At 38.2% G+C, this 24,939-nt stretch overlaps 1 protein-coding gene across 4 annotated transcripts in view; it reads left to right on the top strand.

Moving 5' to 3' along the window:
* Positions 1–9,386: 9,386 nt before the first annotated feature.
* Positions 9,387–24,939, top strand: part of MLLT3 (MLLT3 super elongation complex subunit) — a 218,090-nt gene continuing 202,537 nt past the window's right edge. Inside the window, exons 1-2 of one of the 4 annotated variants that reach the window (XM_007061680.4) lie at positions 9,387–9,666; positions 10,680–10,860. In XM_007061680.4, the coding sequence (XP_007061742.1) occupies positions 9,655–9,666; positions 10,680–10,860 (193 nt within the window). In that variant the 5' untranslated portion in view covers positions 9,387–9,654. Of the gene's footprint in view, positions 9,667–9,850; positions 10,015–10,679; positions 10,861–24,939 lie in introns of those variants that run through there. The other 3 variants (XM_043546319.1, XM_027824159.3, XM_043546320.1) reach the window with 3 other exon arrangements.

Below are 24,939 nucleotides of genomic sequence, written 5' to 3'. Positions count from 1 at the left end.
GACAATCAGGGAGCTGTATCCAGCTCCTTCACAGGCTCTCTCCAGCACTGAGGAGATTTTCACGTAGAAAAGAATCAGGGATATTGACTTCAATGGAGTTAATCTTTATTAACTTCAGCACAAGTGTGATCGGAATCAGGCCCAGCTATAGTGGTATAAACGTAGAGTCACTCCTTTGGATTCAGATATTTCACTGGCTTAACTGAGAGCAGAATTTGACCCTGCATTCCTTTATTTGTTTTACAAGACTATTTCCTCTAGGGACTATAGTATCGTGAGGAAACCAAAAACGAAATACTTCCTTGTAGGTCTCTCAACAAGACTTTCCACTCTGAACAGGTTTCCTTATATGTCCCTAGAGTCTTCTAAAGTTGTTATTTTTTTTACCATCCATACTGTGTTATCGTACGTAGCTACGACTTCCTTTTGAATTTATCTGTTGTCCTTTCTCCCACCTAGTGAAGTGGTTGGTGGTGAGTTATAAACCATTTTATATTGTTTTCTAAAATATCCAAATATCACTTGTAAAGCACTAAAGTGCTCATTTTCTATTTTACTCGTGATTAGAAGCGGACAAGCCAATAAAACTTCTAAACAAGCCCATAGCCTGGCCCAGGCTACTTGGCTTTAGATCAGTGTGTGTAAATGTAGGTAATTCAAGGAAGAGCCAAACCTCTTAGAATATTTTGCCATTATTTCCTGGCAGGCAGAATGACATTTCATAGCAATATACAGATATTCTTTGTTTTATGATCACATCTTTAGGCTCAGTTTGTTTTGGCTCATAAGTCAGACCAGTGTCTTAGGTCTGTAATCAAAATATCTAGCTTGCAATAAGACCACTACATGATTTTAAATATAGGCTGTATAAAGGAGTTAAAGATGTAAAATTATGGAAAAATTCAGTGTTGTTATACCTTTAAAAGCAATTTCACATTCCTTTAAGTGCCAGAATTAACTACTGTATTGTATCAGGGGACTGACCCCTTCCAGGGTAATAAAGACTGTGGCTCATAAGAATGGCCACCCTGGTTCAGAATGGTCTACCTAGCTCAGTATCCTGTCTTCTAAAAGTGGCCAATGCCAGGTGCTTCGGAGGGAATGAACAGAACAGGCAATCGTTGAGTGATCCATCCCCTGTTGTGCTCTCTCAGCTTATGGCAATCAGAGGCTAGGGACACCCCAGAGCATAGGGTTGCACTCCTGACCATGTGGGCTAATAGCCATTGATGGGTCAGTCAGCCCTGTACCATGGTGTGTCACTTTAAAGTTCCTGGGGCTTCTTGAGTCGACAAACGCCAAAGAAAAGGCAGAGACAGGTACTGGAAGAGAGGAAGATGTCCTGTGGAAATAAGTGTTCGGGGAAATCTATGCTACTGTTTCTTTAAGGGCCTAGGACCAGAAGCCTTGTAGTGCAGGGCAGGGCTCCCCTCTCTCCCAGCATTTCAGGGCTCCTTAAGAACTCAGTTCTAGGGTAGTTCAGAAAAGTCGTCTCCTGAAGGTCCAATTTATCGAGTCCTCAGGTACATACTGGCCCTCTAGGCCCTAACCCTAATTCAGGGTCTCTCTCCAGGTATTCCAAAAATAACCAAGTCTTTCAAATAGAACACAAACTCACACAGTCTTTATCCCACTTTCAAGTGGGCACAGCCCCTCTTCCCAGAGGGACTGACTTTTTGCTTTTTTCCACCTGTTGCCTGGAGTTTGCCCTCCTCCTCCAGCTTTCTCATATGGTGACCCCCCCTACTAACTCTGAGTCCCACAGTAGCCTTCTTTCTGTTCCCTACAGTGTTTACCGACATAGCTGTAATTTTTTGAGCTTTCTCCCTTCTGTGTAACTTCCTGCTCCTTTTATACTGGCATCACCTGATTCCTCTCAAGTGGAATTCATTCTGTAATCAGGGTTGGCTTAACTCCAGGCTCTGCAGCCCCTGGGGCAAGCCACCTTGTTACAGTATCTTTTAAAGGGACCTCATAAAGAGAATTATTTCACTGATACCCATTAAAAATTAGTGGGTATTTCAATTACTGCTTTCCCAATGACCCACACCCTTACTTCAGCTCATTCTCTGCAGCAACCCAAGCTGGCCTTGAGAAAAGACACACAACATCAGAACCACTGGAAATAAAGCTCACTGCTCTTCAAGTGAAACATTGTACTCAGATTTCTTTTTACCTCTCTGTTGTTTCTACAGGTGGAAATTAAAGATCCCATGGGTCTTTTCAAAAAGGGTAGGGGATATCCCCTGTGTCTTGGCCACACTCCCTCTTTTAGTAAACAGGTTCAGATATCCCAGACTGTGTGGAAGCTATTGTTGAATGCCTAATAGCTGGTCTGTTTGCTTATACAGTCATTGCATTACCAGAATCCAATTCATTATCTTGTAAAGTGACTTGCATATAATTAAAAGGTGCTGTATAAGTCTACATTCTAAGTCTAATAAAGCAAAAAATACCAAAGGCATCATAAAACGAGAAGCAGACAAAACTACCATTAACATGGTTAGAGTTTTATGGCCTTCAGGAAAAATTCCATCTGATTCAGATGTGACTTGAACTCCTTACTAGTGAACTTCAGTGAAACAGCTAGCATAGGCACAGTCTTTTTAGAGTAGAAACAACTCTTTTTTTCCTTGTGCGATTTATTCTATTTTATAATATACATTTGTTGTGATTGTGCCAGACCTCAAGAACTCTCACTATTAAGAAAATGAATATGGGAAAGAGAAGGGAAAACTCAAAACCTCGCACTGTAGCCATTTGAAAAAACCGTGGGTGAATAACTTTACGTACTTACAAATATATTAGGTCTAGAAATAAGTCTTCATAGGTCACATACTGCAAAGTGTTCAGCTCCTTAACAGAGGTATTGAGGGCCCTCCAGTCAGATCCTCACCCCTTATTTCTTATTGTAGTCAATGAATAGTGAATGCTTTCTGTACATTTCAGGATCAGGCCTTCTGTGACCTCCCATTGAATCCATAGTTACAGACAGCTTTTGCTTTTATATGGAAGGAGAATCCATCAGTCTAAACGTACCCAAAGCAACAATCATAATCATTAATAATAGTTTCTAAAACAAATGTGGGGAGACTAATTCAAGATATTTTGGGGATGGAGAGAAGGCCAAGGGAGGTTGGCAAGAAGAACATCAACAAATAATGTCTTTTCTTTTCATTACTTTGTTTTTCTGCCTTCTTTCTATCCAGCCAGAAGAACATAGTGTGGGTCACACAAAATATGTCTATTATATATTTTTCCTATTTAGTCTAATACTATGAACAATTTGTTTATTTAGTCCTTATATGCTCTCCAAAAAGTGATGATAAATGCATTATAGGGATAAAGGTGCCCACTACCACTTCAGTGGTGTTGCAGAGTAGCATATATATTTTTCACAATGTCAAACAATTATGTAAACAAGGAAGAAAACTACAAACAGGCAGCCAAGATTTCTGAAGAGTTGCCCAGAAATACAGAAAGATGCTGTAAATTAATTTACCTTCTAGCTTGCAAGATTTATTGAGGACAGAAGTTCAAATATAATAGAATTTTAAGCTGCAAATATTCACCTGTAAGTTTACTTAATAAAATAATGTCTGTTTCTACTTCATGTATTCTTTTGACACAGTACATACAATCCCCTACATATTTTAGAGCCCAGTACTGTATTCCTGAAGTTAATTGGAGTTTTGGGTACACGAGAAATGCAAGATTGGGCTCTTAGGGCTTGATCCTACAGCCATAACTTATGAGAGTAGTCCCTTCAGAAAAGTATCCTTCTTTAGGACAATACCTACGCACATTTCTTACATGTTCCCAGTGATGTCAGTGGGAACTTCAGGTGCTAACTGACTCTGAAAATTAAACCACATATTTAGGTGCTTAAATACCAATTTAGGTGTCTAAATGTAATTTCAAAATTGTGGACTTACTAATTAACCACATTAATGTGTGCTCTCACTATCAAGAAGATTTCAAGATGTAATGAATTAAATTTGATCATTTTACACTTTTTTTAAAGTAATGACATTTAAGATGAAGCTTTTGATCATACAGTGGTTGTTAAAAACACTGTACATGTACTGTATTAAGAATGGGTTTGGATATCAAGAAGCTGTATGAGTCTTTTTCTTCATTGAAAATTGTTTTTTTCATAAGATTGCAGTGAGGCTTACCAGTAATGTGTATTCAGTTACTAATTGGAGGTGAAGCAAAGGGAAGGAAGGGAAATTATTAATCTGCTTAAATACTACAACTAGTGTATTAGTGGAGAGTTCGTTAGTGCTTTGAGTAATGGACTAATAGTCAAGCAAGATTTTCAAACCTTACTGGTTATATGGACAGCTCAGTTTTTGGGTGCCCAACTCAAGACACTCTATAAAGGAGCTGTGTGCCCCTTCTCTGAAAATCAGGCTCTTACAAGGTGTTTCAAATTGACTATCCAAGAATTGAGGCACCCAAAATTACTCATCACTTTTGAAGATTTTGACCAAGACTCCTAAATCCTATTCCCAGCTTTGCAACTGTATTAAGGTGTAGCTTTGAGAAAGTCATAACCTATGTGCCTCACTTCACCCCATTATAAAATGGGTATAATTATACCTACTTATCACCTAAGAATATTGTAATGTTTGTAAAGTCATTTGAGATCCTTGGATGAAACGTAATCTATACATGCAGAGTATTATTACAGTATATATTATTGTTATTTATTGAGAGCAGAATGTGTACTCAGCCCTGTACAAACATAGAAGACGACATAGGAATCAAACCTACAAGGACCTGTAGGTGGAATCCACAAATCTTCTTAGGCACCTAAACCCAGATTTAAGCCCCAGGATCCCATTTTTAGGTGCCTAAGTCCCCCCCATGAAATGCACAAAACTGCTGAACCCCGTAGGTACCTAAACTCACTCAGTACCTACAGGGGGTTTGGTGAAAGAGTGAGTGGAGCAGGAGGACTTGACCAAGGGTATCTTACTCTATCCCTGGTGCTCTATCCCTGGACTAGGTGGGTGGGTGCTCTATCCCTGGACTAGAGTCATTCCTACTCTTTCATTATTTATCCAGAGTGGAACAGCTTCAACAGGAGAGACTGAGAAAGCCCCACGTCCGACTATCCCATAGCTCAGTGATTGGAGTACCCTCCTGGGAGAAGTGGAAGACCCCCTGTTCAAATCCTTTCTCCCCCTCTGGCAAAGAGGGGGCAATTGAACCTCGGTCTACCACATCCAGGGTGAGCACTCTGGTCTCAAAGTTATAAAGTGGGCACCACCACCTCTTCCCCAAGCTGTTTTGTGTGGAATGAGGCAGGCACTTAACTTACTCACGCAAGAAATTACATAGACACCTAAGCCAGGAGAGGGGTTCCTGGTCATGGATCACTAGCAGAGCTAAGTGCCTATCTCTGAGAAAGGGGTTGGGGCCACTGTACCCTCTAAGCTGTGCATGTGTGCGCATGCACACAGATCTTAAACCCCGTGCACATGGCGAAACACCGCGTGCACAAAAAGTTGCACAGAAGCACAACAATTTGCACAGAAGACATTTTTTGTGCACATGGCCTGTCAAAAATTTGCACAGAAGAAATTTTTTGCGCATACGGCCTGTCAAAAATTAGAGGGAACATTGGCTGGGGCTTAGTACTTTGGCATCTCCCATTGGCTACATTAGGCAGGGAGCTGCCTAGCATGCTGGCTTTGTGGATCCCAGTCTAAGGCACCTATCTCTCCCCGTTCATTGTTCAGGGAGCCTAGGCACCTAACTTGGCTTTTTGGATAGAAGAGGTGTTCCTGCAATTTTTCTAGGCTCCTAAAAGTTAGCCATTGTGATGCTCAGCATTGCAACTCCTAAATCCCTTCATCAATTCCACCCTTTGTGTCTTCTGGGAGGTGCTAAGTGCCTCCAACTCCCATGAAAACAATTGAGGTACTTAGCATTTTGGAGGAGATGCTGAACACCATGTAGAATAAGACCCTGTCCCAAAAGATCTTACAGTCTCTAGGACCCTAAGCTGGCAAACTGCTCTGTTCAGGTGAACCATTGTACTCATGCAAAGCCTCATTGAATTAATTGGCTGAGGGATTCTTACTCATATGAGCAAGCATTACTCATCTGAGTAGTCCCTTTGTCTTCACTGGGACTTCTTGTAAGGGTTACTATCATGATATGCAGGATGCAGAATTAGGTACTCTACCAACATCAGTGGGAGTTCTATCCATGATGGCTTGCTAGATCCAGCCCTACAAACAATATAGAATAGACATATAAGACAATCTAAAGTTCAAATGATTCAATTTTCAAAAAATATATGTATAGTTGATGGGTAAATGTTATTATATTATTCTCCATATTGTGGTTTGTTCTATTTAAATAATTTCTAGTTCCTTCTTGACTCTTGATTAGTTAGCACTGGTTTTACTATTTCATTTTTTAAGGCTAAAAGATCTTATAGGCACATTTTAGAATGAAGCTAGCAAAAGTGGTGTTTTTTACTTATCCTTCTAAATGTAGGTGAAAAAAATGCCTAATTTAAAATAATGGATATAAAAATATATAATTCAACTACTTGTTTCAACATGATGTTGATTGTACTGGTAAATTTAGCTGAATATAGTTGTAAAATATTGTTAATGATATGCATATGAGTAACTCAGGTCGAATATAGAGGAGAATACAACGGGTCTGGGATTATTTAGTTCTTTTTGAAGAGGTCAAGTGAGGACGTCAGTTCAAGGACGCACTGCGCCATCTGCTGGTAATATCTATAGTTTCCAGAGAGGATATTTCAAACTGGCTTTAAGTACAGTTCATTAAAAATACCAGCCCGTAAGGGTTTGATTTTTTTTATTATTGACATAATCAGCTGCAATTATCATTACTAAAACAGGATAATTTAGTACTTTATATGTGGCAAAAATATTATTCGTGTAGACTTAGAAGGTACTCAGCAAACAGAATAAAGCACTCTGACCCAGAAGCTCACTGTAAATCAAGTGTCTAATTTCTCGTTGCCATATTTCTGTGCTTTGAGCAAGCATTTTCTATTATATATGCTATAGAAAGGATCTAAAGTTTTTTAAAGTAATGTTTTCAACCAGTTAGTAGGTGAAGCAAACAGTATTTAAATAAACTTAAATCCTGTGTTCTTTCTACTACCCATCACCATTTGTGATACTTGTTCAATTAATGCATGTTTAGCATATTTCCTTGCTTTGTTTGCTAAAAGGGCTTTTATAGTCTGTAAATTATAGTTCTGCAGAAATATTAGGTTGTTTGAATAGCCAGGATGGAAGCTTGGGCTTTGAAAGTTCCATCTTTTTAATATGTTTTTATGGTGTATTTAACATATGGTGTATTTAACATATTGTTTATTTTCATTATAGATCTTCTAGAGGGTGAGGCCTAATACAGCCCATCAATGGAAAAGGTGAACATCTTTTTTTTCTAATATATTGTAATTTGAAAAATGTAAAGAGACACTCAGGCTCAAAAATCGTATTTAAAACCAATATGTTTGATACCTATATTACAAATAATACTGCAGGGCCTGATCCAGCAAACAGGTATCCACCTAAATACCTTTATTCAGGTAAGTAGCCCCAGACTTCAAAAGGGCTATTGGACTGAATAAAGTTAATCAAGTGTGTAGTTTTTGAAGGACAGGACCCCTAGGTTGTTAAAACTGAAATTATTAAACTTAAACGAGTTTGCTTTTTGCTGCTTATTTACTTTTTACCTTTCTTTCAATTTAGGCAAAGAAAAGAGACTAGTGACTTTCCATTTTGTTCATAGTCATTTTCTAGTCAATTTCATTTCCACGTTTTTATACACTATGCTTTCAGACACTAAGTTTAGGTGGAAAATATCATAGGTTCTGATTTTTTTTTAAAAGTGAAAAAGAACCCACCGAAACATTTCTAGCTAATTTAAAAAACTTTGTAACATCTGAATTTTGCCCCAAATTTTACTGGAGAGTATCTTTCAAAATACTTGCTTGTGATTTCCCTGTTAAGAAACAGAGCGCTGTTGGGCTGATAAAATTTGACGTTGGAGTAAAATTTCTTGTTTACTGGAGTAAAAGTTACAAGACTCTAAGGATGGGCAGGTTTGACAAAAAGCATATAACCTGAATGAGATCAAAGAGTCTCCCTGACTTTAAGGGTGGAAAGGGGCTTTAGAGATTACGGAAGCTTTGCTGTTATTTTGCCAACTCTAGAAAACCGTTTTCTCCTTTCTTCACTCCCACCAAAATAGGGATAAACCGTTCTACTTTTGCTCCACTCAATCGCTTATTGTGCTTCCTGACTGCTACAGTGTGGTAATGGTTATCTGATCTCTTTCTTGAAATGAAATAATGCCATCCCCCCATGCCGGTTCTCCTGACATCGATCAGATAATAACTAGAACTGAACATTTGTGTCAGCAGAGCTTGGGGAGCAACTAGTTGTTTGTCACTCAGGAATTTAACCAGATTAGTACTCTTATATGGATTATATTCGCTGTTACTAAAGCGCATAAAGGTCGTAATCCAATTTATACACATTGCAGTACGTATTAACGTTATTTGCTATTTTAAGTCTGCTAGTTGCATCATGTGTTTGTAAGCGGGTTAATACTAGTTCTTCTGATGCAATCCAACAGACTCCAAAATGCAAACACGTTTTCAGCCCCCATACCTCTTAGAAACTGACAACTTCTAGTAAATTTCTATCATTAAGGCACTTAGGAGACACTTTTAAGTAACTGCTGCAGACAGATCCTCACTCAGTCCTAAGGATCACTCTTTTTGAAAGACTCCTTACAGTTAGCTGCGTGTTTCATTAAGATACTTAACAAAAATCACTCATCATTTTTAACCCTCCTTCGTTAATTTCGTCTCCACACAAGCTTTGTAAATGCGATTTCAAGTTATTTTATGCCGTCTTTTGTGTTCATTTGAAAAATACTTTACAAAAGTTAAGGTTTTGGTTTTCTTAATTTCCTCTTTCTTCTCTCTCCTTGTAAAAAGGATCCCTCTAAAATTCCCAGACAAACTCAAGCAGCTCCCCTCCGTCGTGCAGTGCCCCCTCCTCATGCCCTGCTTTACTGCTGGGGGCTAAGGCTCTAGACATTGGTTACATTCCAGCAGTTTTAATCCGGTTTTTATTGTCAGACCTGAGTCGTTTACTCGGGGTTGGATGGTGGGTTCCCCCCTCCTCCTTCCCCTCAGTAACCTGTTACTTTAAGTAATGCATTTGGGTTGTGATGGCAATGATCTGACTGTGAGGGCGGGCGGCCGGCCGGCCGGAGGGGTTAGTGATTTAGTTACTGTGTTTGATTGGCTCTTTCTACCTCTCTCTCCAGGCTCTCCCTCTTTTCCTCCCTCCCTCCTTTGCACAGTGTTATGTCTGTCTCAGTGTCAGGCTCGAGGTGCAGGGCGCATGCTCTAGTATCTCAGCCCCAGCCGCTGGAGCTGCTGCTGGGGGCTCAGTTTAATAAGAGAGAGAGAGAGACAGGGACAGGGGGGGAAAGACAGAAAGAGAATGTCCGCCATCTACCCTCCTCTCCTGGGCGCACTCTCCATCACAGCGGCTTCTTCATGAATTAGAGCTAAGGGGGTGGGGTGGGGGACAAAAGTACATACCCCAGCAAACCCCAGGGCCCCCAGGCATGGCCAGTTCGGTAAGTACATACAATCCCCCGCTCTCCCCTCCCTTTCCTCTTCTCCTCCTTCTCCTCCTCCTCCACCCTGCGCTGCCCAGACACCGTTTAGTGCTTCCAATTAGAGAAAGGTTGGTGTGTTGGGGATTTTTTTTTTTAAGTGTGTGGCTTTTTCCTCTCGCCCGCTCTCCCTCCCACCCTCCTCTCTTTGCAATTGCATGAAGCACACACACATCTAGAGAGAGAGAGAGAGAGGGAGAGAGACGGTGGAGGCGAATAATAACCCAGCCATATTTCTGCAGCCGCAGCAGCCAGGGGAGCAGTGAGTACAGTACAGGGGACTCAGCGCAGGAGGCGCCGCTTAGGATGGTGCGTTCTCTCCGGCGTGGCTCTGACAGCCAGCGGCACCCCAGTAACTTTACCTTTATGCATGCATGTGTGTGTGCAGAACCAGCTGTTAGCGTGTGTCCCCCGCTCCCCTCGAATCCCTGGACTGTAGCACTGGCAGCCACTGGCATTTTTGTTTATGCATGGAGGAGGGGGGGTATTTTTGTTTTATCCCCCCCCCCCGCCGTTCCCCTTGCACATCTTGCCTTATTTTTTTTTTAATTTGATGCCCATGCGATCTGGATTTAAATGCCTTGGAGTTTCGTCCCTTGCTACGGATATGCAATTTCAGGAGCAATCCACCTCCAAATGAGACTGCTTTCTATTATAAAGCATTATGGGGTGTCCCCCCCCCCCGTTTTCTTTGCCTTGGAAATACTGCCCCTGCTCGTGTTCATGTGTGTCCATTGTATTTGTGTTGAGGTTCTGTCTTTCTTTGAGGCTGCATTCCGTTACAACCCGAGCCGATCGCTTCTTCGTCTTTCCTGTGGTGTGAATGCACGTTTAAGTGTCTGGGGTGGCTTCCCTCCCCCATCCCCTTGTGCTATGGCTATTTTCTTTGTGTATTTTGTTATTCGTGCTGCCCTAAAGCTGAGTGCGATCCTTCGCCTTCCTGCTCATTGTTGCCTCTCTCTCTCTCTCGCCAGTGTGCCGTTCAGGTGAAACTGGAGCTGGGGCACCGAGCCCAGGTTAGGAAGAAACCCACCGTGGAGGGGTTTACCCACGACTGGATGGTGTTTGTTAGAGGACCCGAGCACAGTAACATTCAGCACTTTGTGGAGAAAGTCGTCTTTCACTTGCATGAAAGCTTCCCTAGGCCAAAAAGAGGTAGGGCTCGAATACAAAAGTGGCTTGATAAATATGGATTTAATGTGTTTGCGTAAGGGGAGAGAGAAACACTCGCCTTGCAAGTCTTGCTTTACATGTATGCTCTGAGCGCTGGCAGGCGGCGACCGCTGCTGCAAAGAATTACAGCCGGCCTCCTGGCGTCTCAGAAATCGTTGCATGCAAAGGACCATCAGGTGTACTGTATTTTTCTTTCCCGAAACGAGAACTCCCTAATCCCTCTGGCTGAGCTGGGAGTTAAGCAGCTGATGCATTTGTTGCGTGTTCAGGTGGGGAAACAAAAGCAGCATTTGTGCTCTCTCTCACAGTCAAGGGATTGGCATCTGGGCACTATTTTATCCATGTGATTTATTTCTGCCTTTCCCCCTTGTCTTGCAATGACTCTGAGTTGCTGCCGCAATCATCTTTAATCTCTGCCGCCTGTGACTTTGCATTGGGCAAAGCTTGCATGAGGTCTTGTGTTCGACAGCATCCTCATGCCTTGTTTTACTTTTGAATGGTGTCAGAATCTCTCATACCCTACCCTGTAAATCGATAGTGTAGAGTGGTATATTTTGTGCTACATGTTGCATTCTGTTTCTAGATCTACATTTCTCTTTAGTGTAGTAAGTACATTGGCTGGAGAAAAGTATCTGTATGCCTTGCTGGTGAATTTTGATATTGATATGATTTCTTAGTATGGACTTCTGTTTTTACTGGTTATGCCACCTTTTGGGGTTTTGTTTTGTTATTGAGTTTGCATAATCATTAGCACCCATCTTTCTTATTTTTTAAGTACTATAGGACCTTTTTTAAAAGGGGGTGGTACTAAATTTTTGTTAATGGAGGTTTAAAAATCTTTTTTCTTCAGTTTTGATTCTTTCGCTCTCAAAGCGGCTGTCTGATTGTTTTAGTTGGATTAGTGGCAGTAACAGTACAAATATAATAAGGTGCTTTGTTTGTGTGCAGGTTTATTTATCTAAGTAGACACAATGGTTAGTAGTTATCTCCCATTTGATCTGTAATCTTTATTGGCATCTAGAACTCCTGCAGTTCCTTAGAACAACATCATAATAAATCCATTCTGCTTAGAGCTATGTGGGAATTATTGAACATACAGAGAGTGAATAAAGAGAGGAAGCAATCAGTGTCGAGTTTAGAGGTAGCAAAGCTCTTGTTTTAACATGTATACTTGTATTAATGCTTTTCACTTATCAAACATTAAGTTATGAATTTCTTCTTTTTACACTGAGTTTGTAGGATTGGGAGTCAGTAGGAAATAGTATTTAGATTGCTATGATTCTCTTCCCAGGTGCAAACTAACAGTTCCCTTTCATCCATCATTCAATCTATTTTATATTCACATCCCTAAAACAGTCATGCAGTGCACTCTGTCAGGTCCTAACTACAGTATTGTACAAGACTGTGCATAACACAATTTTCAGTGATTTTCATACATCTGTGCTATACTGTCAGCAAAATAATTCCCTATAAGAACATGGATTTTCTCACAGTTTCCCGTCTTCTTTTTGCATTTATTACTGACTGATATGCACAAAAAGGCAATTTATTTAAAGAAATATTAATTTGCATGAGAAACTTGGTGAAGGAGTGAGAGCTGTCTAGGGAGTCTAAACAGTTTAGGTAACTTTGTCTGCATACTATGAACAGATTGTTATCCTGAAATCAATGGTAGAAAGTGCTTTTCATATCTTAGAGCTATATCTACACCATAGTGGTGTTTTGTGAAACACTCTGCCTTCATTCCCCAAGCTAATGACTTTCTGTCCAGCCTGAGGGAACGTGACTCTGTAGCCCAGACCTGGGGATTGTTGTTAGGTGTGGTATGGAGCTAGTTTAACTGTAATATATTTTTAGGACTTTGCAAGTGAAAGATGGATGGTTGTTTTGTTGAGTATGCTGGGCTGCAGAGTTACGTTATACAGCTATTTAAACCATTGTTTTAAAGTGTTTATTTTGGATTTTTATTTGTATGTGTTTTTATGATGTGACAAGTGCTGGGAAAAGCGCCAGCTTACATAGCCCGGGAGAGGACTTGTCATATTGTAATTACACATGACTCAGATTGTAAGAGACCATTCTGTTTATTGGGAACAGTTAGTTGTAATTTCAGTCTATGCTGAACATCTCTCACTTCTGGGATTCGTTTTGACACATCAAAAATCTCCTAGTCATTTCAGACCTTATAAGTCAGAGTGGGAAGATTAGTGTCAGTCTATGAAGGATACTTTAAGTTTGTACCCAACGTTTACTCTGTTAAAAACCTTAGAAAAGAGTTTGTTCTTATGTGTCCCTTGTGATTTAGTGGATGGAAAAGTGTTATGTTATTTTTTTGTAATCTATAGTGATGGCTAATTCTTTTGCAAAAAGTTGTTCTGACTTTTTGATCATCTACATAAATAGTTTTATTTAACCACAGATGGTCTTCACCATGATATCCAAAATATTGTATCATAATGCTTTTGCTTCCAATCAGATGTCAGGCACTTTCTCTATCACGGTCTTTAAAGCTGCAATCTTTTATTGATTATTTTGTGTAAAAACTAGGCTTGGCAGAATTTTTTTCTTTGTATAATTTTAATGGATATAACTGATGGTTTATTTAAAAATTCTTTATGGATTTAAATTTTCACAGTGGTGCGGAATTTTGGGGGAGTCGGACAATATTTAATAACACTAGATGCTGAGATTCAAAAAGTTAAGGCTTTATGACCATTAAAACACATTGTCAACATTGCATTTCAAAATATCAACATAAATATCCTTAAATCAAACTACATTCTGAAGCAAAAAATGATGGAAAATATTTCATCGATCTGTGTGTGTAATGAAATGATGTTTTTATTGATACTTATGGATAAAACACCTAATTGTGCCAAGCCTAAAGATAATTTATCAAACAGAAACATGTGATAGCTTGTCAGACAAACAAAGTTCTGGGATTAGGAGGAGGGAAGTAGATGTACAGCACAAATCAAAGCAACATGTCATTACTTTGGCTTGTTATAACATTATTCCTTAGTTTTTGATAGATTATATTAGTATATTTGGTTCCATGGAATCATGCTGAAAATGGCTGCTTTAACAGGAATGATCGTAGCTAGTAGCAAAAGTTAAACTTGTTAAGACTATTTGCAGATCTGTCATATCATTTTGAAAATAATAATTGGACATGCTATGATAGGTTTCATTTAGTTTGTAATGTGTTGCTACTACTTGGTCACTTTTACTTATTGCAGTTTAATCTGGAGCATTAAAAAGGAATATCTTTGTAAAGAAAACTCTTTTCTGAAACTAGAAGGCACTCTACTGAAAATGGCATGTTTACATGAACATCTTATAATAGGTAAACTATCAAAGCTCTGTGTACAGCTCTATTATTACATATTGCCTTTTGACACTTTGACTTCATTGGTGATATTATAACAACTAGTAAGGGTTGGGCAACTTACAAAAACGAAGGTGTGTCAAGGTTGTATGTACTTATCCTACATTCTTTTAATGGGAGCCGAATGTACAAATAGAGGGATGTGTGTACCCCAAAGTTCCACTTGTTTAATTAATGTGAAGGTCTAGCTATGAGCATAGTGTAGTTCTTGGTTGGTTTGTTTTAAACATTCAATGAGGTCACTCCAGTTTGCCTTATAAACCTTCTTTCTTTCATTCAGTTTCCCCCCTTTTAGCACAGACCTCCTTCCTGTCCTTTCATGCGCTCACTGCTGTTGGGGTGAGATTGGCTTTTCTGCAGTTGCTGCCATCTACAACATCTACCCCTTTCCACCTCAGAAGGCGCGCCCTCACCATTTTAAATGAAATCTCCCCTTAAAGCCTAACTTGGCAGTAACTTTTATTCCTGTTGTTGGCCTTATGATTAAATAAATTATTTATTGTACGATGTATTATGCTGTCGCTTTCAATGACTTGCTCTCTATACTTCTTTCTGTTTAATGGCCTGATGCGACCCCTTTACTCACATGAGTAATCCCATTGAAAAACAATGGAACTACTTGTGTCATTAAGGAGGGTAGACTCAAGTCCAGACTTTGTGTTTTGGGTTACAGTTTGCACGAAAGAGGCTTTTAAAATAGTGGCATTATTACTTCAATGTAATAATGCAAATAAATAGAATTATTAGTTCTTGGATTATTTATAGTTCAAGACACCAAAAGCCTGACTCTTAAAAGAATTTGGAGCTACCATGTAATGTGCAGAACTTATTGATTAATTACAAAACAGACAACACTTCTTTCTTCAGATAAATGAGAAGATGCTAGTTAATGTGGAGGCACAATATTTAAAAGAATGTCAATGGAATTGAATCTTGTCACAGGCTAAGTTTCCTGTTGCTGTATAAATACCAAGATTATCTACAAAGGACAAGCTGTTGATCCTCTGATCATATTAGGTAGCTTTATTTCTATTACGCCAAATGATTTATGAAATGTTTCATTTTTTTTTCCTGTTGCATGTTGATTCACTAGCATAGCCGTTGGTAATTTTTCTACTGTTGGCTTGCTGTACTTCTCTTGGGTAAGAGAAAAGATATATTGAGTGCTTCAGCTGAGTTTTATTAAAGTACAGTTTAAAAAAATGTTTTAGTAGTAGCATGAATCTAATGGTCCCGTATGTTAGTGACAATTGGGTGGCACAATGCCATTGTAACAGAAAATCCGATATTTTTCTGGCAATGAGCTTGTATCTTACAGCTAGGATTTTTTATTAACTAGTGGTGTGTTTTTGTTTTTGCCAGAGAAACCATACCAGCTGATTTTTTTTTCTTTCTTCCTTTTGGTAGAGGGGGAGAGATTGTGTGGGTATGAGGCTTCTTGCACACTGGAATAATTCATGTTGTAAAAGATAGCTAGCTGTTCACTTTGCTATGTATGGAAAGAATAAAGCAACATTACTTAAAATATATAAAAGCATTAATTATAGGAACATGATTGAAAGAGGTGGTGGTCTACCTGTAGGGCAGATCTGCTTAAAAGTGTGGTGAACTTAATGCCCATATTTGTGTTAACATGTGAGCAGTGTGGTACATTCTAAATAATCCATCTAGAACATTTATGTTTTCCCAGCTTTGCTTGATTATGTCAAGGTATCAATTAGTTTTGTGTAAAACTTTGTCTGATTGTATACTTAATTAATTAACATGAATTCTTGAACAAAGAAAGGGTTCTATTGCAGTGAAAGCTTTCCTTCCATTTTATGCCATGTTTTTTCCTGTTGTATTTCCCCAGCCCAGATAAGCAGCTGTTTAAATGAACAGTCAGTCACCTTAAGAGACTCACTGTGACTGATCACAAGGGTGTTTTATGTTCTGATTGTGTTTCTTCTTCCTTACAGGACTAAATTCTACAGTCCTTATTTCATACTTGGGCAAAACTCCCATTGATTTCAAAGGGAGCTTTGCCTCAGTAAAGACTACAGTATTTGACCCCTAGTGAAGTAAGGATCTTTCAGAATTGGAAATGTGGGACTAAAGACTAATCTTTGAGATGTGGGGCATGCTGGGTGTTGATTATGGAACTGGCTGTTGTGCATGTCTGCACAAACATAGTAGCTGACTTCAATTCTAACAAGTCATGGTATGTGGTGACATATGCTGCACAACTGAAATCCAGTCTGGCCCTAAAGCTTCAGTATTCAATAATGTGGCAGTAGATTTTCTGTCCCAAATTACATTGGAGCTGTCCCTCAATTCATATGTGAACTAAACAAGAAACCCCTGGAGGCAGTATATTTTTGGGTAAGTCTAAATGTCCAGTTGATCATCACCCTTTTAAAAAAATCATCTATCTCTTACCTGTGTTACTAATGCTACTTTGGATGAGTAAAACAGACTCTTTTTTTTTTTTTTTTTTTTTTTAATATCAGTTGTCATTGTTCATGCTGCTTGCTCTTTGCCATTCATCTAGTATGCATAAGGGAAATAGGCTGGTTTAGTGTCACTTTCTTGCTCTTGAATTCCTTTTCTCACAAAATTGCATTGGTTTAACTAAATCCGTTTCTAAATTTACATGATCAGATCAGTGCAATTTCAATGTGTCGCCCACATTTTATATGCTGTCTCAAGCAATATTTATGTTGCAGTCAGTTAAAAGGAATGTTTAAAACGACAATGTAACCAGTTTTGTTTTAATTTAATCTTTCATCAAAGCACATCTTATATTACATTTTGTAACACTCTTTAATGACCTAGGTTTGGGCCTTTAAAAATGCTTGACAGTATTCCCTTAACTGCTGTATTCTAAAACATTCACCATAAATATGTATAAAACAGAAAAACCATCAATACAATAACTTAGTGGAGTAAACGCAATGCTGTTGAAAATGTAGACTTTTTTTTTTGTTACTAGCTGTGTGTGTTTGTGTCTGTGTAGAAGGTGGCTCATGTAACTTATGCTATGAACTATTTGGGTCTCTTTCCTCCTCAAACTTACCACGTGGGCCGGTTACCTGCATGTATTGGCTCCAACACAGAGTAAGACTGTACTAAGGAGCTTGGCTGCTGTGTGACATGTTCTCTCCAGAAATATTAAAACTTGAAAGTTAGAAGCATGGTGTCATCTCCATCCCACCAATCTCTTATTTTTATTGTTTTTACCTTCTGGGGATTAAAAAAATCAGAGGCCTGCTCCTCCTCCTCTTAAAATTAGTGGCAGAACACCTGTTGACATAAAGGAGCAAGTTCTTAGTGACGAGAGGGAAAAGGATTGGGACCTAGGAAACCTTATTTGCTGTACTAGTATCTGGAGTCTGGCTTCTATTTACCTTGTGTATTACCTGCTCTAATACAAATAGAGAATTGACCACTAGTTTCTTCAGTATGTAGCAGGACTTCTTCTACTTGGACCAGTAAATTGTGGCTGCATTTTTTCACCTTATAACTGAACTGAACCCATCAATACGTTGGAGGTTTTTGTAATTTTTGAAGGGGAGATTTCTTTCTGTCTTCTTCTTCTTCTAAAATGTGATGCTGGTAAAATATGAGACTTGTGGCCCTCAGAGCAAATATTATCCTTTTATCAGCTGAATAGTTACAGCATCAGCGGTAGAATTGGCCACCAATGGATTTCAACTGTAGTCTGAAAGGACCAGTCTAGTGTCAAGAGGGCAATTCAGTTTGTGTCATCCAGAATATCTTGAGGTTAAAAATCATTAATGCATTTCCACTTTTCTGACATAGCTGTATAACAGTGAGAGTACAAAATTGTCTAAAAGTGTCTTCTAATACTCTTTTGGAAATTATAGTGGAGTTTCATAGATTACTGCATTAAATTCACCATATTGAAACTTCATTTCTCATGGTTATAGTGAATTATAACTGCATCTTCTTCTTTTATAGTATATATAAATCCACATCAGAAAACCATTTTTTAAGAGCCATTTTCAAGTTTTTGGCATTGCCACTTCAGGCTAAGTTTTCATATTCCCCAGCAATGTCCAAGTTTTACTTAAATATACAGTCCATTAAGCTTTTAACTGCAGGATTGAACAGTGTATTTCTGTGCTGTTGGTACAAATTGAAATGGAACATCAATCGATAAACTATACCTGATCGGAATGTAGCATTCTATGCATCAGGTAACATCGAAGTTTCCATCTGGCAGAAATAACTGGTGCCTTTGACAGCGACAAACTGGCTCTATGACAACAGATTTACGTTAAAGGTACATTAACTGTGGAACTTGAACTGAAATAAAGAAACTTAAATACAGGACTGTGCTCCTTGTTCTAAGATTTTCTTAAAATGTCTCAGTTATTAGTTTTGTCTGCAATACCTCAGTGCAAGTCATATTGAAGTTTAAGTTCTGGTAGTAGTACTGTGGAGTGTGGCTTGTGTGAGGTTTTTTGGCATGATTTCCTTGTGCTATGTTTTTTTTCTTCCACATAGAATGTTCCATTGAGATTAGATGTTTATTCAAAGAGATTGGACACCAGGATATGGCATATTTCTGCTACGCAGTTAATCTGATCCCAGTCAAATTGCTGGTGATAAATCCCAATTCAATCTAGATACATTCTTTTTTCTTCAGCCAACTTAAGAAATGTCAGTTGAGTATCATATGGAAGTTTTGGGGGGATCTTGCTATGTCATTAGCTTATCCATTTCATACCAGCTAATCTCTATGGAAATGTGTTGTACCTGCTGAGTAGCATTTCAGTGTGAATATAATATTTCCAGTCTTAAAAATCTTGTAATTTTTGGAAGAGCTGGCTGGGCTTATACTAGATATGTAAATGTTCTGGTGATAACAGGAGGGAAAATGAAACAAACTTGAGATAGTATGATACATGAGACAATGGGCATACTGCACCTCATTTGCTTTAAAGGGGTACAAAATACTTAGGTTCGTCACATGTGAAACTGACTTCTTTAAGCTTATGAAAACAATTTATCAGAATTCTAACAATCCTTTGAGAGTGAAATTCTTTAGTGTTCATGCAGGTGGATTGATTATATGATTAGTGGTCTCTCTTCCCCCCCCCCCCCCCCTCAGGAAAAAATACTAGATGCAAAAGAAACCTCAGAATGCACAAGTTGACTAATGCAGGATATAAGTAGGTAGCCTGCACTAAGAATAATGTATTGTGTGGCTGTTTTTTCTTTTTTTTTTTTTCTTTTTTCTTTTTCTTTTTCTTTTCTCTGCATCAGTCCATTTCAGTCTTTAAATATTGGTCAGTGGTATTACTTGAGACTTGGGTAATCAGTTCACTGGCACAATGATGTGCAATAAGATTTTATTTTCAGGTTCTGGGGCGCTGTTGGAATAAACAGTGCGCTGTCTCTTAGTGGAATTAATGGGCAAAGTCTGGTAGAAGTTAAACTTGTACCTCTAACAAGAAAGAAATAACACGTCTTGGGGATGACTGAGCGGATGGAGAAAACACATACATTTTGGATTCATGCTTTGCATACAAGTATTAGTGAGATGCTAAGTTTTGACTACATGTATTTTATAAGTAATTTAAAGAAGTTAGTTGAATGTTTACATGTTCCAGTAGATAGGGTGTATTTATGTTTAGTTTCTGTTCAACCATTTTTTTTTATCTTCTCTAATAATTCAGTGGTATGTAAACCACAGAGAAATGAAAATATAATGTATATACCTGTTTTTTAAGTCTTGGTATTTTACATGCTGACTGCATTGGAAAAAAGTGTGCTTCCGGTTTGTAAAACATCAATTGGGTTCTTGTTTAATATATTGTAAAACCATTTCCTAATGTATTGATGTTGTAACTGAGGCTGTGTTTTGCTGTACTATGCATTGTGACTAAAGAAGGGAAAAAGAGGAGTATGGAAATGTGGTTTATGTGATTACTCCTAGCTGTATGTGGCCATCTATTTGACAAGTTTTGTCATATTTCAGTCACATAGTCCTGTATGTGTCATAAAGGTTTGAGGATATAGTACACTAATTTCAAAAGGCATGCAGGCTTCAGAGTATTGAAAATTCTGAGTATTGATTGACTTGACGTAAAAGTATCTTTGGTACCTTGCCAAAAAATCCTTTACCCTCATTTGGTGATAGGCAAGGGGATTCTGTTTACTACTAATTAGAAATTGCAGTAATGTTGGTAATATGATGTCATTCCCCCATATAGTGTTAATGCTTAACTATTTCTGCTACTTGCCAACAAAGGACTGCATCTTACTATTGATCTTAAATGGAACTCCCACTGATTCCACCAAGGAGTTAAGATACGTTTCTTCAAATTTCCTAGTGAAATCTGGGTGGTTGGTGGAAGTGTTCTGTTTTAATATCAATAGCAGGCTGTGGCCCTAAATATCTTTAACTTCAACAATTTCAGGTAAGTGATTGACTTGTATCTAATGAAAACTATTCTGTGCCATTGAAGCATATAAATAGACTTATTTTTCTTACTCTATAATTTTATACAAGCAAATATAACTTTAGACAGTGTGAATTTTTGTATAGCCTCTCACTTATAAGGATAGAACAGTGAGACAAGCGTGTTGATTTTTCAAATTATTATGAGGGTAGAGACACCAGGGAGAAAACACCAGCTTTGTTACATGCAAGAAGTGAACAAAAAACATCTTTGTTCCTTGGTAGTGGATAGATATTGCCATTCATTGTTAAGATACTGAACAGCTTGTATTAAGCCTAAATGCACTGTTTGAATCTGCTAATACAAGGGCTGGCACGAAAATCTCAGTTCAGTCAGTGAGTTAGTTATCCATTATGCTCTTGTTTTGAGCAGAAGTTGTAGGAGCATAGTGTATCTCTGTGAAACAAGGGCTGAAAGACAAGGTGATCTGCATTTGTAGACTTGTAAAGGAAATCTAAATCTTCGTTATATGCTTGTGGGGAGACGTTACTTTAGCTCTCGTACGCTAAGTCAGGAGGGCAAATGGTCCAAAAAGAATAATCTTGAAATTGGTTAAGAAGAAAAACTACTTGACTCTGTGGGCTGGAGGCCAGCAAATATGGTGTTTTCATTGAGTGCATGGGAAACAAGGAAAGCTTAGAATTTAAGGAAAGCATTCACTACTCCAGAAAAGAGAGGCCTCCTTTAAGCGCTCGTCCTCCATAGAGTTCTGTTTTAGGAATTTGAAGTAATTTATTTTTAAAAACATGCCAATGACTCATTGAAGTCATTTTGAGATTAATTATTGGACCTGGTTTTTAAAGGCATCTTCAAATGTTTTATCCCAGTTTGGTTCAAATTTAAAAATAGATGTTGTACCGAAGCATTTGGTAAGGCCCTTTACAGAATGCTTTCACTGTAAATGAAGCAATAACATGTTGTACACAAAACCCATGTCAGTTTGGTCATACTTGTTGCACTTTACTTTATGGAAAACAAATACATTTAAAACTCGTACATAATTTTTGCTGTGCACCCCACTTCACACTTACGGCATTGTTAATTTCAGTGCGTGGCTTTGTTTGGTCTGTACTAATACCTTCTTTCAGGATGTACAGCAGACACTCATATTATGAATGTTGGTACTGGGCAATATGTAATTGTACCAAAGAGAGTACTCTATGTTGAAGCAAATATAGAGACATTAGAGAGCTTCTACCAGATCAGTTACACCCAATTCAGGTCTCTAAAACTGGACTTTTCTGAATTTATACACAAATGTTAAGGAAAACATTTTAGAAATAAGTGGGAAAAGTGGTTTATTTTTAAAGGAATAACATGGTCCTCCAGTGTTGGCAAGCTTGCTTGTATGAGAACCAGAAAGTGAAACTTATTAGAAACTGACTAATTAAGTGGAAACTAACAAGTCTTGTTTTCATTATCCAAGCTGAACCTGATACAAGATAAACAGTGAAGTGCAAACTAGACTTAAAAATTCTTTCAGCTTAAGAGAAATGTTACTAGTAGCACAGGTAAGAGAGTCTAACATTTTTCATAGTTTTTTTTCCCCCCTCCCTCCCCAATTATCTAATTGACAGTCTTCCTTCGCACACTCAAATTGGAGGCCTTCTCTGGTGTTAAGAATCTGCATCTGGGGTGGGTCCAGATGCCACTGTGTGCATTGTCTCCCTTCTGATCCCATGGGGATTTTGTTTACAAGTTAGTACATCTTGAGGATTCCTCACCACCAATGAACACCACCTTGACTGGGGCTATAGGGCAGTAGCAGGTGAAAGAATTGTTGTCAGCATCTGTCTTTCAGAACCATTCTCAGCAAAGGAGCTGTGGTGGAAGGGGGAGAAGCAGCTGCGGAGACATCAATCTAAAAGAATTTCTGAGATCCTGGAAGCAAAGTCCTGCAAGGGCCTTGGTTGTTGCACTTTCTGCTTGAAAACTAAAAGCACAGGCAAAGCTTAAAGCTGCATTCCTATCTTGAAGCTAGTTCTAGAAGTAATGCACTAGGTAATGCCCATGTCATTACTTTATAAAAAATTACAGATAGTCTTTGGGTCATCTCAAAATAGCTAGTGATAGGAATTTGGAACAATTTACAGTTTGTCCAGTAATAGTGTTTCATTCCTGGAAGGCATGTGTGTATCTCTGAGTAAAAATACTACTAGTCATTTGTAAAGCAGAAGGACTTGTTTTCTTTCTTGGGTTTTAGTTATTTTTATTAAAGAAGCAATATTATTTTAAAGAGAGTTTCCAGCAAGTTTTTTTTTATTCCCTCTGCCCCCCAGTATAGCTTAAATTCAAAATATTGAAATGTCCTTTAATATGCTAAGGTTTACTACTCTACTATAATTAATGTTGCTGTTCTTGAAGCTGATAGACACCACTGTTTTTCCTATGTCATAAAATAGCTGCAAGGTTAAAACTTGTTATAAGCATTTTTGGTAGCTGAAGTGTAAGAAAATCATTTTGGCATGTTAAGCCTATGTTAAGCTTTTGCTTACTCTCTTTAACCATTCTTTTATTTCAATAAATGTGCAGAGTATCATACAGATTCCTTTTACATTTAGCAAGAGTTCAGGAGTGAGATTTCTGGGCCCACTGAAGTCAATGGGAGTTCTACCAGTTACTCAAAATGGATTCACGATTTCACCCCAGTTCTGCAAATTCAGAGTCTGATCTTACAAACACTTACTACTGTGACTACTCACAGTAGGAAGTACTGTGCACCAAAGCATGTGTTACCAGGACCGGGATAATAGAGAATACGCTGAAAGGAATAACCCGTTTTACATCCTCTTATTTATCCCAAGTATAGTTCATTTTTTTAAAAAAAAGTCTGTTTACAGATTGAGGGGTAAGGTTTCTTTTCATGTAGTTTTCCATGTCAGTAGGGCCCTTTCTCTAGTTTGGAAATATTCAAATAAAATATATTTTAAAATTTGTTCTCATAACTTTTGGGAATGATTCTTCGCTGCCATGCCACTGCGAATTATGGAAGTCAATGGCATTACAACTAGCCCTTTTGCCCAATGCATTTCCTTTCGTAGCTTATTTTAGCCTTCAGTATTTATTTAGCATTATTAATATTTTACACTTTTTAAAAGCTCATTACCTGTTTTCAGTATTAAAGATACTGCCTACAACTACCTATTGCATAGTAAAAATTGGTATGAATAAAAATGCTTGTATGCAATAAAAGAATACAATCCAATACTCTTAATGCCTTTGATAGTCTTGTGTAAATCCACTAAACAGACCTGTCAATTACTCCAGTTCAGATCAAGTAATCCAGATAAAGTAATACTGAACTGTGGGCACCCAAATTTGAAAGTGTTGACTAGTCTTTTAAGAATGTAAACTGGATTTCTATAAAAGGTGAAAAAATACACCCACAGTATAGAATAGCAGGGCTCTTGGAGCATTCTGTGTTGATGCAAACAAAAACTTACAGTGGTAATGAATTGTGATCTGGCTTCACTTTTGTGTTAGATTTCCGTAGCTATGATGTATAAATGGCAATGGTTTAGGAAACTTAAAAAGCTTGCATTAACATTTACACAGTGATCATTACATTTATTTTGTATTACAAACTTTTTTTTTGGTGAATGTCTGGTCATTGCATACTGGAAAAAAAATTGGTTTTCACATATGGGACTCTTCTGTGGACAAAGTAAATGACGCTGAAGACCATACGTGAGAATAAAAGTTAATACTTGACAAAAATTAGCTTGTTAAATAGACTGGCTATGGAATCATTTTGTTCTTGTTATTCATTCTGTTGGCTAGCAATTAAATAGAAACTGTCTGGTTTCTGTGGAACAGTACTGCATTAGATCACTTCCTTTTTTTGCAAAAAGAAAAGGAGTACTTGTGGCACCTTAGAAACTAACCAATTTATTTGAGCATAAGCTTTTGTGAGCTACAGCTCACTTCATCAGATGCTCATGAAAGCTTATGCTCAAATAAATTGGTTAGTCTCTAAGGTGCCACAAGTACTCCTTTTCTTTTTGCGAATACAGACTAACATGGCTGCTACTCTGAAACCTTCCTTTTTTTGGAACTTTTGGTATTTTAGTTGAAGGCACGGTTAAACCGCTACTGTAGATTCTGCTAGTTTATAACAAAAGAAAGAGTTTAACTTGACTATTTACTTTTTCAGAGAGTGTGGCTCGGATAGGTGTTTCTTTTCATGTTAATGCTTGAACTGAA

Source organism: Chelonia mydas, chromosome 5 (genome assembly GCF_015237465.2).
Source record: "Chelonia mydas isolate rCheMyd1 chromosome 5, rCheMyd1.pri.v2, whole genome shotgun sequence".
Classification (NCBI taxonomy): Eukaryota; Metazoa; Chordata; order Testudines; family Cheloniidae; genus Chelonia; species Chelonia mydas.
The sequence above is the reverse complement of the archived record's forward strand: the minus strand, read 5'-3'. Positions and strand labels throughout refer to the sequence as shown.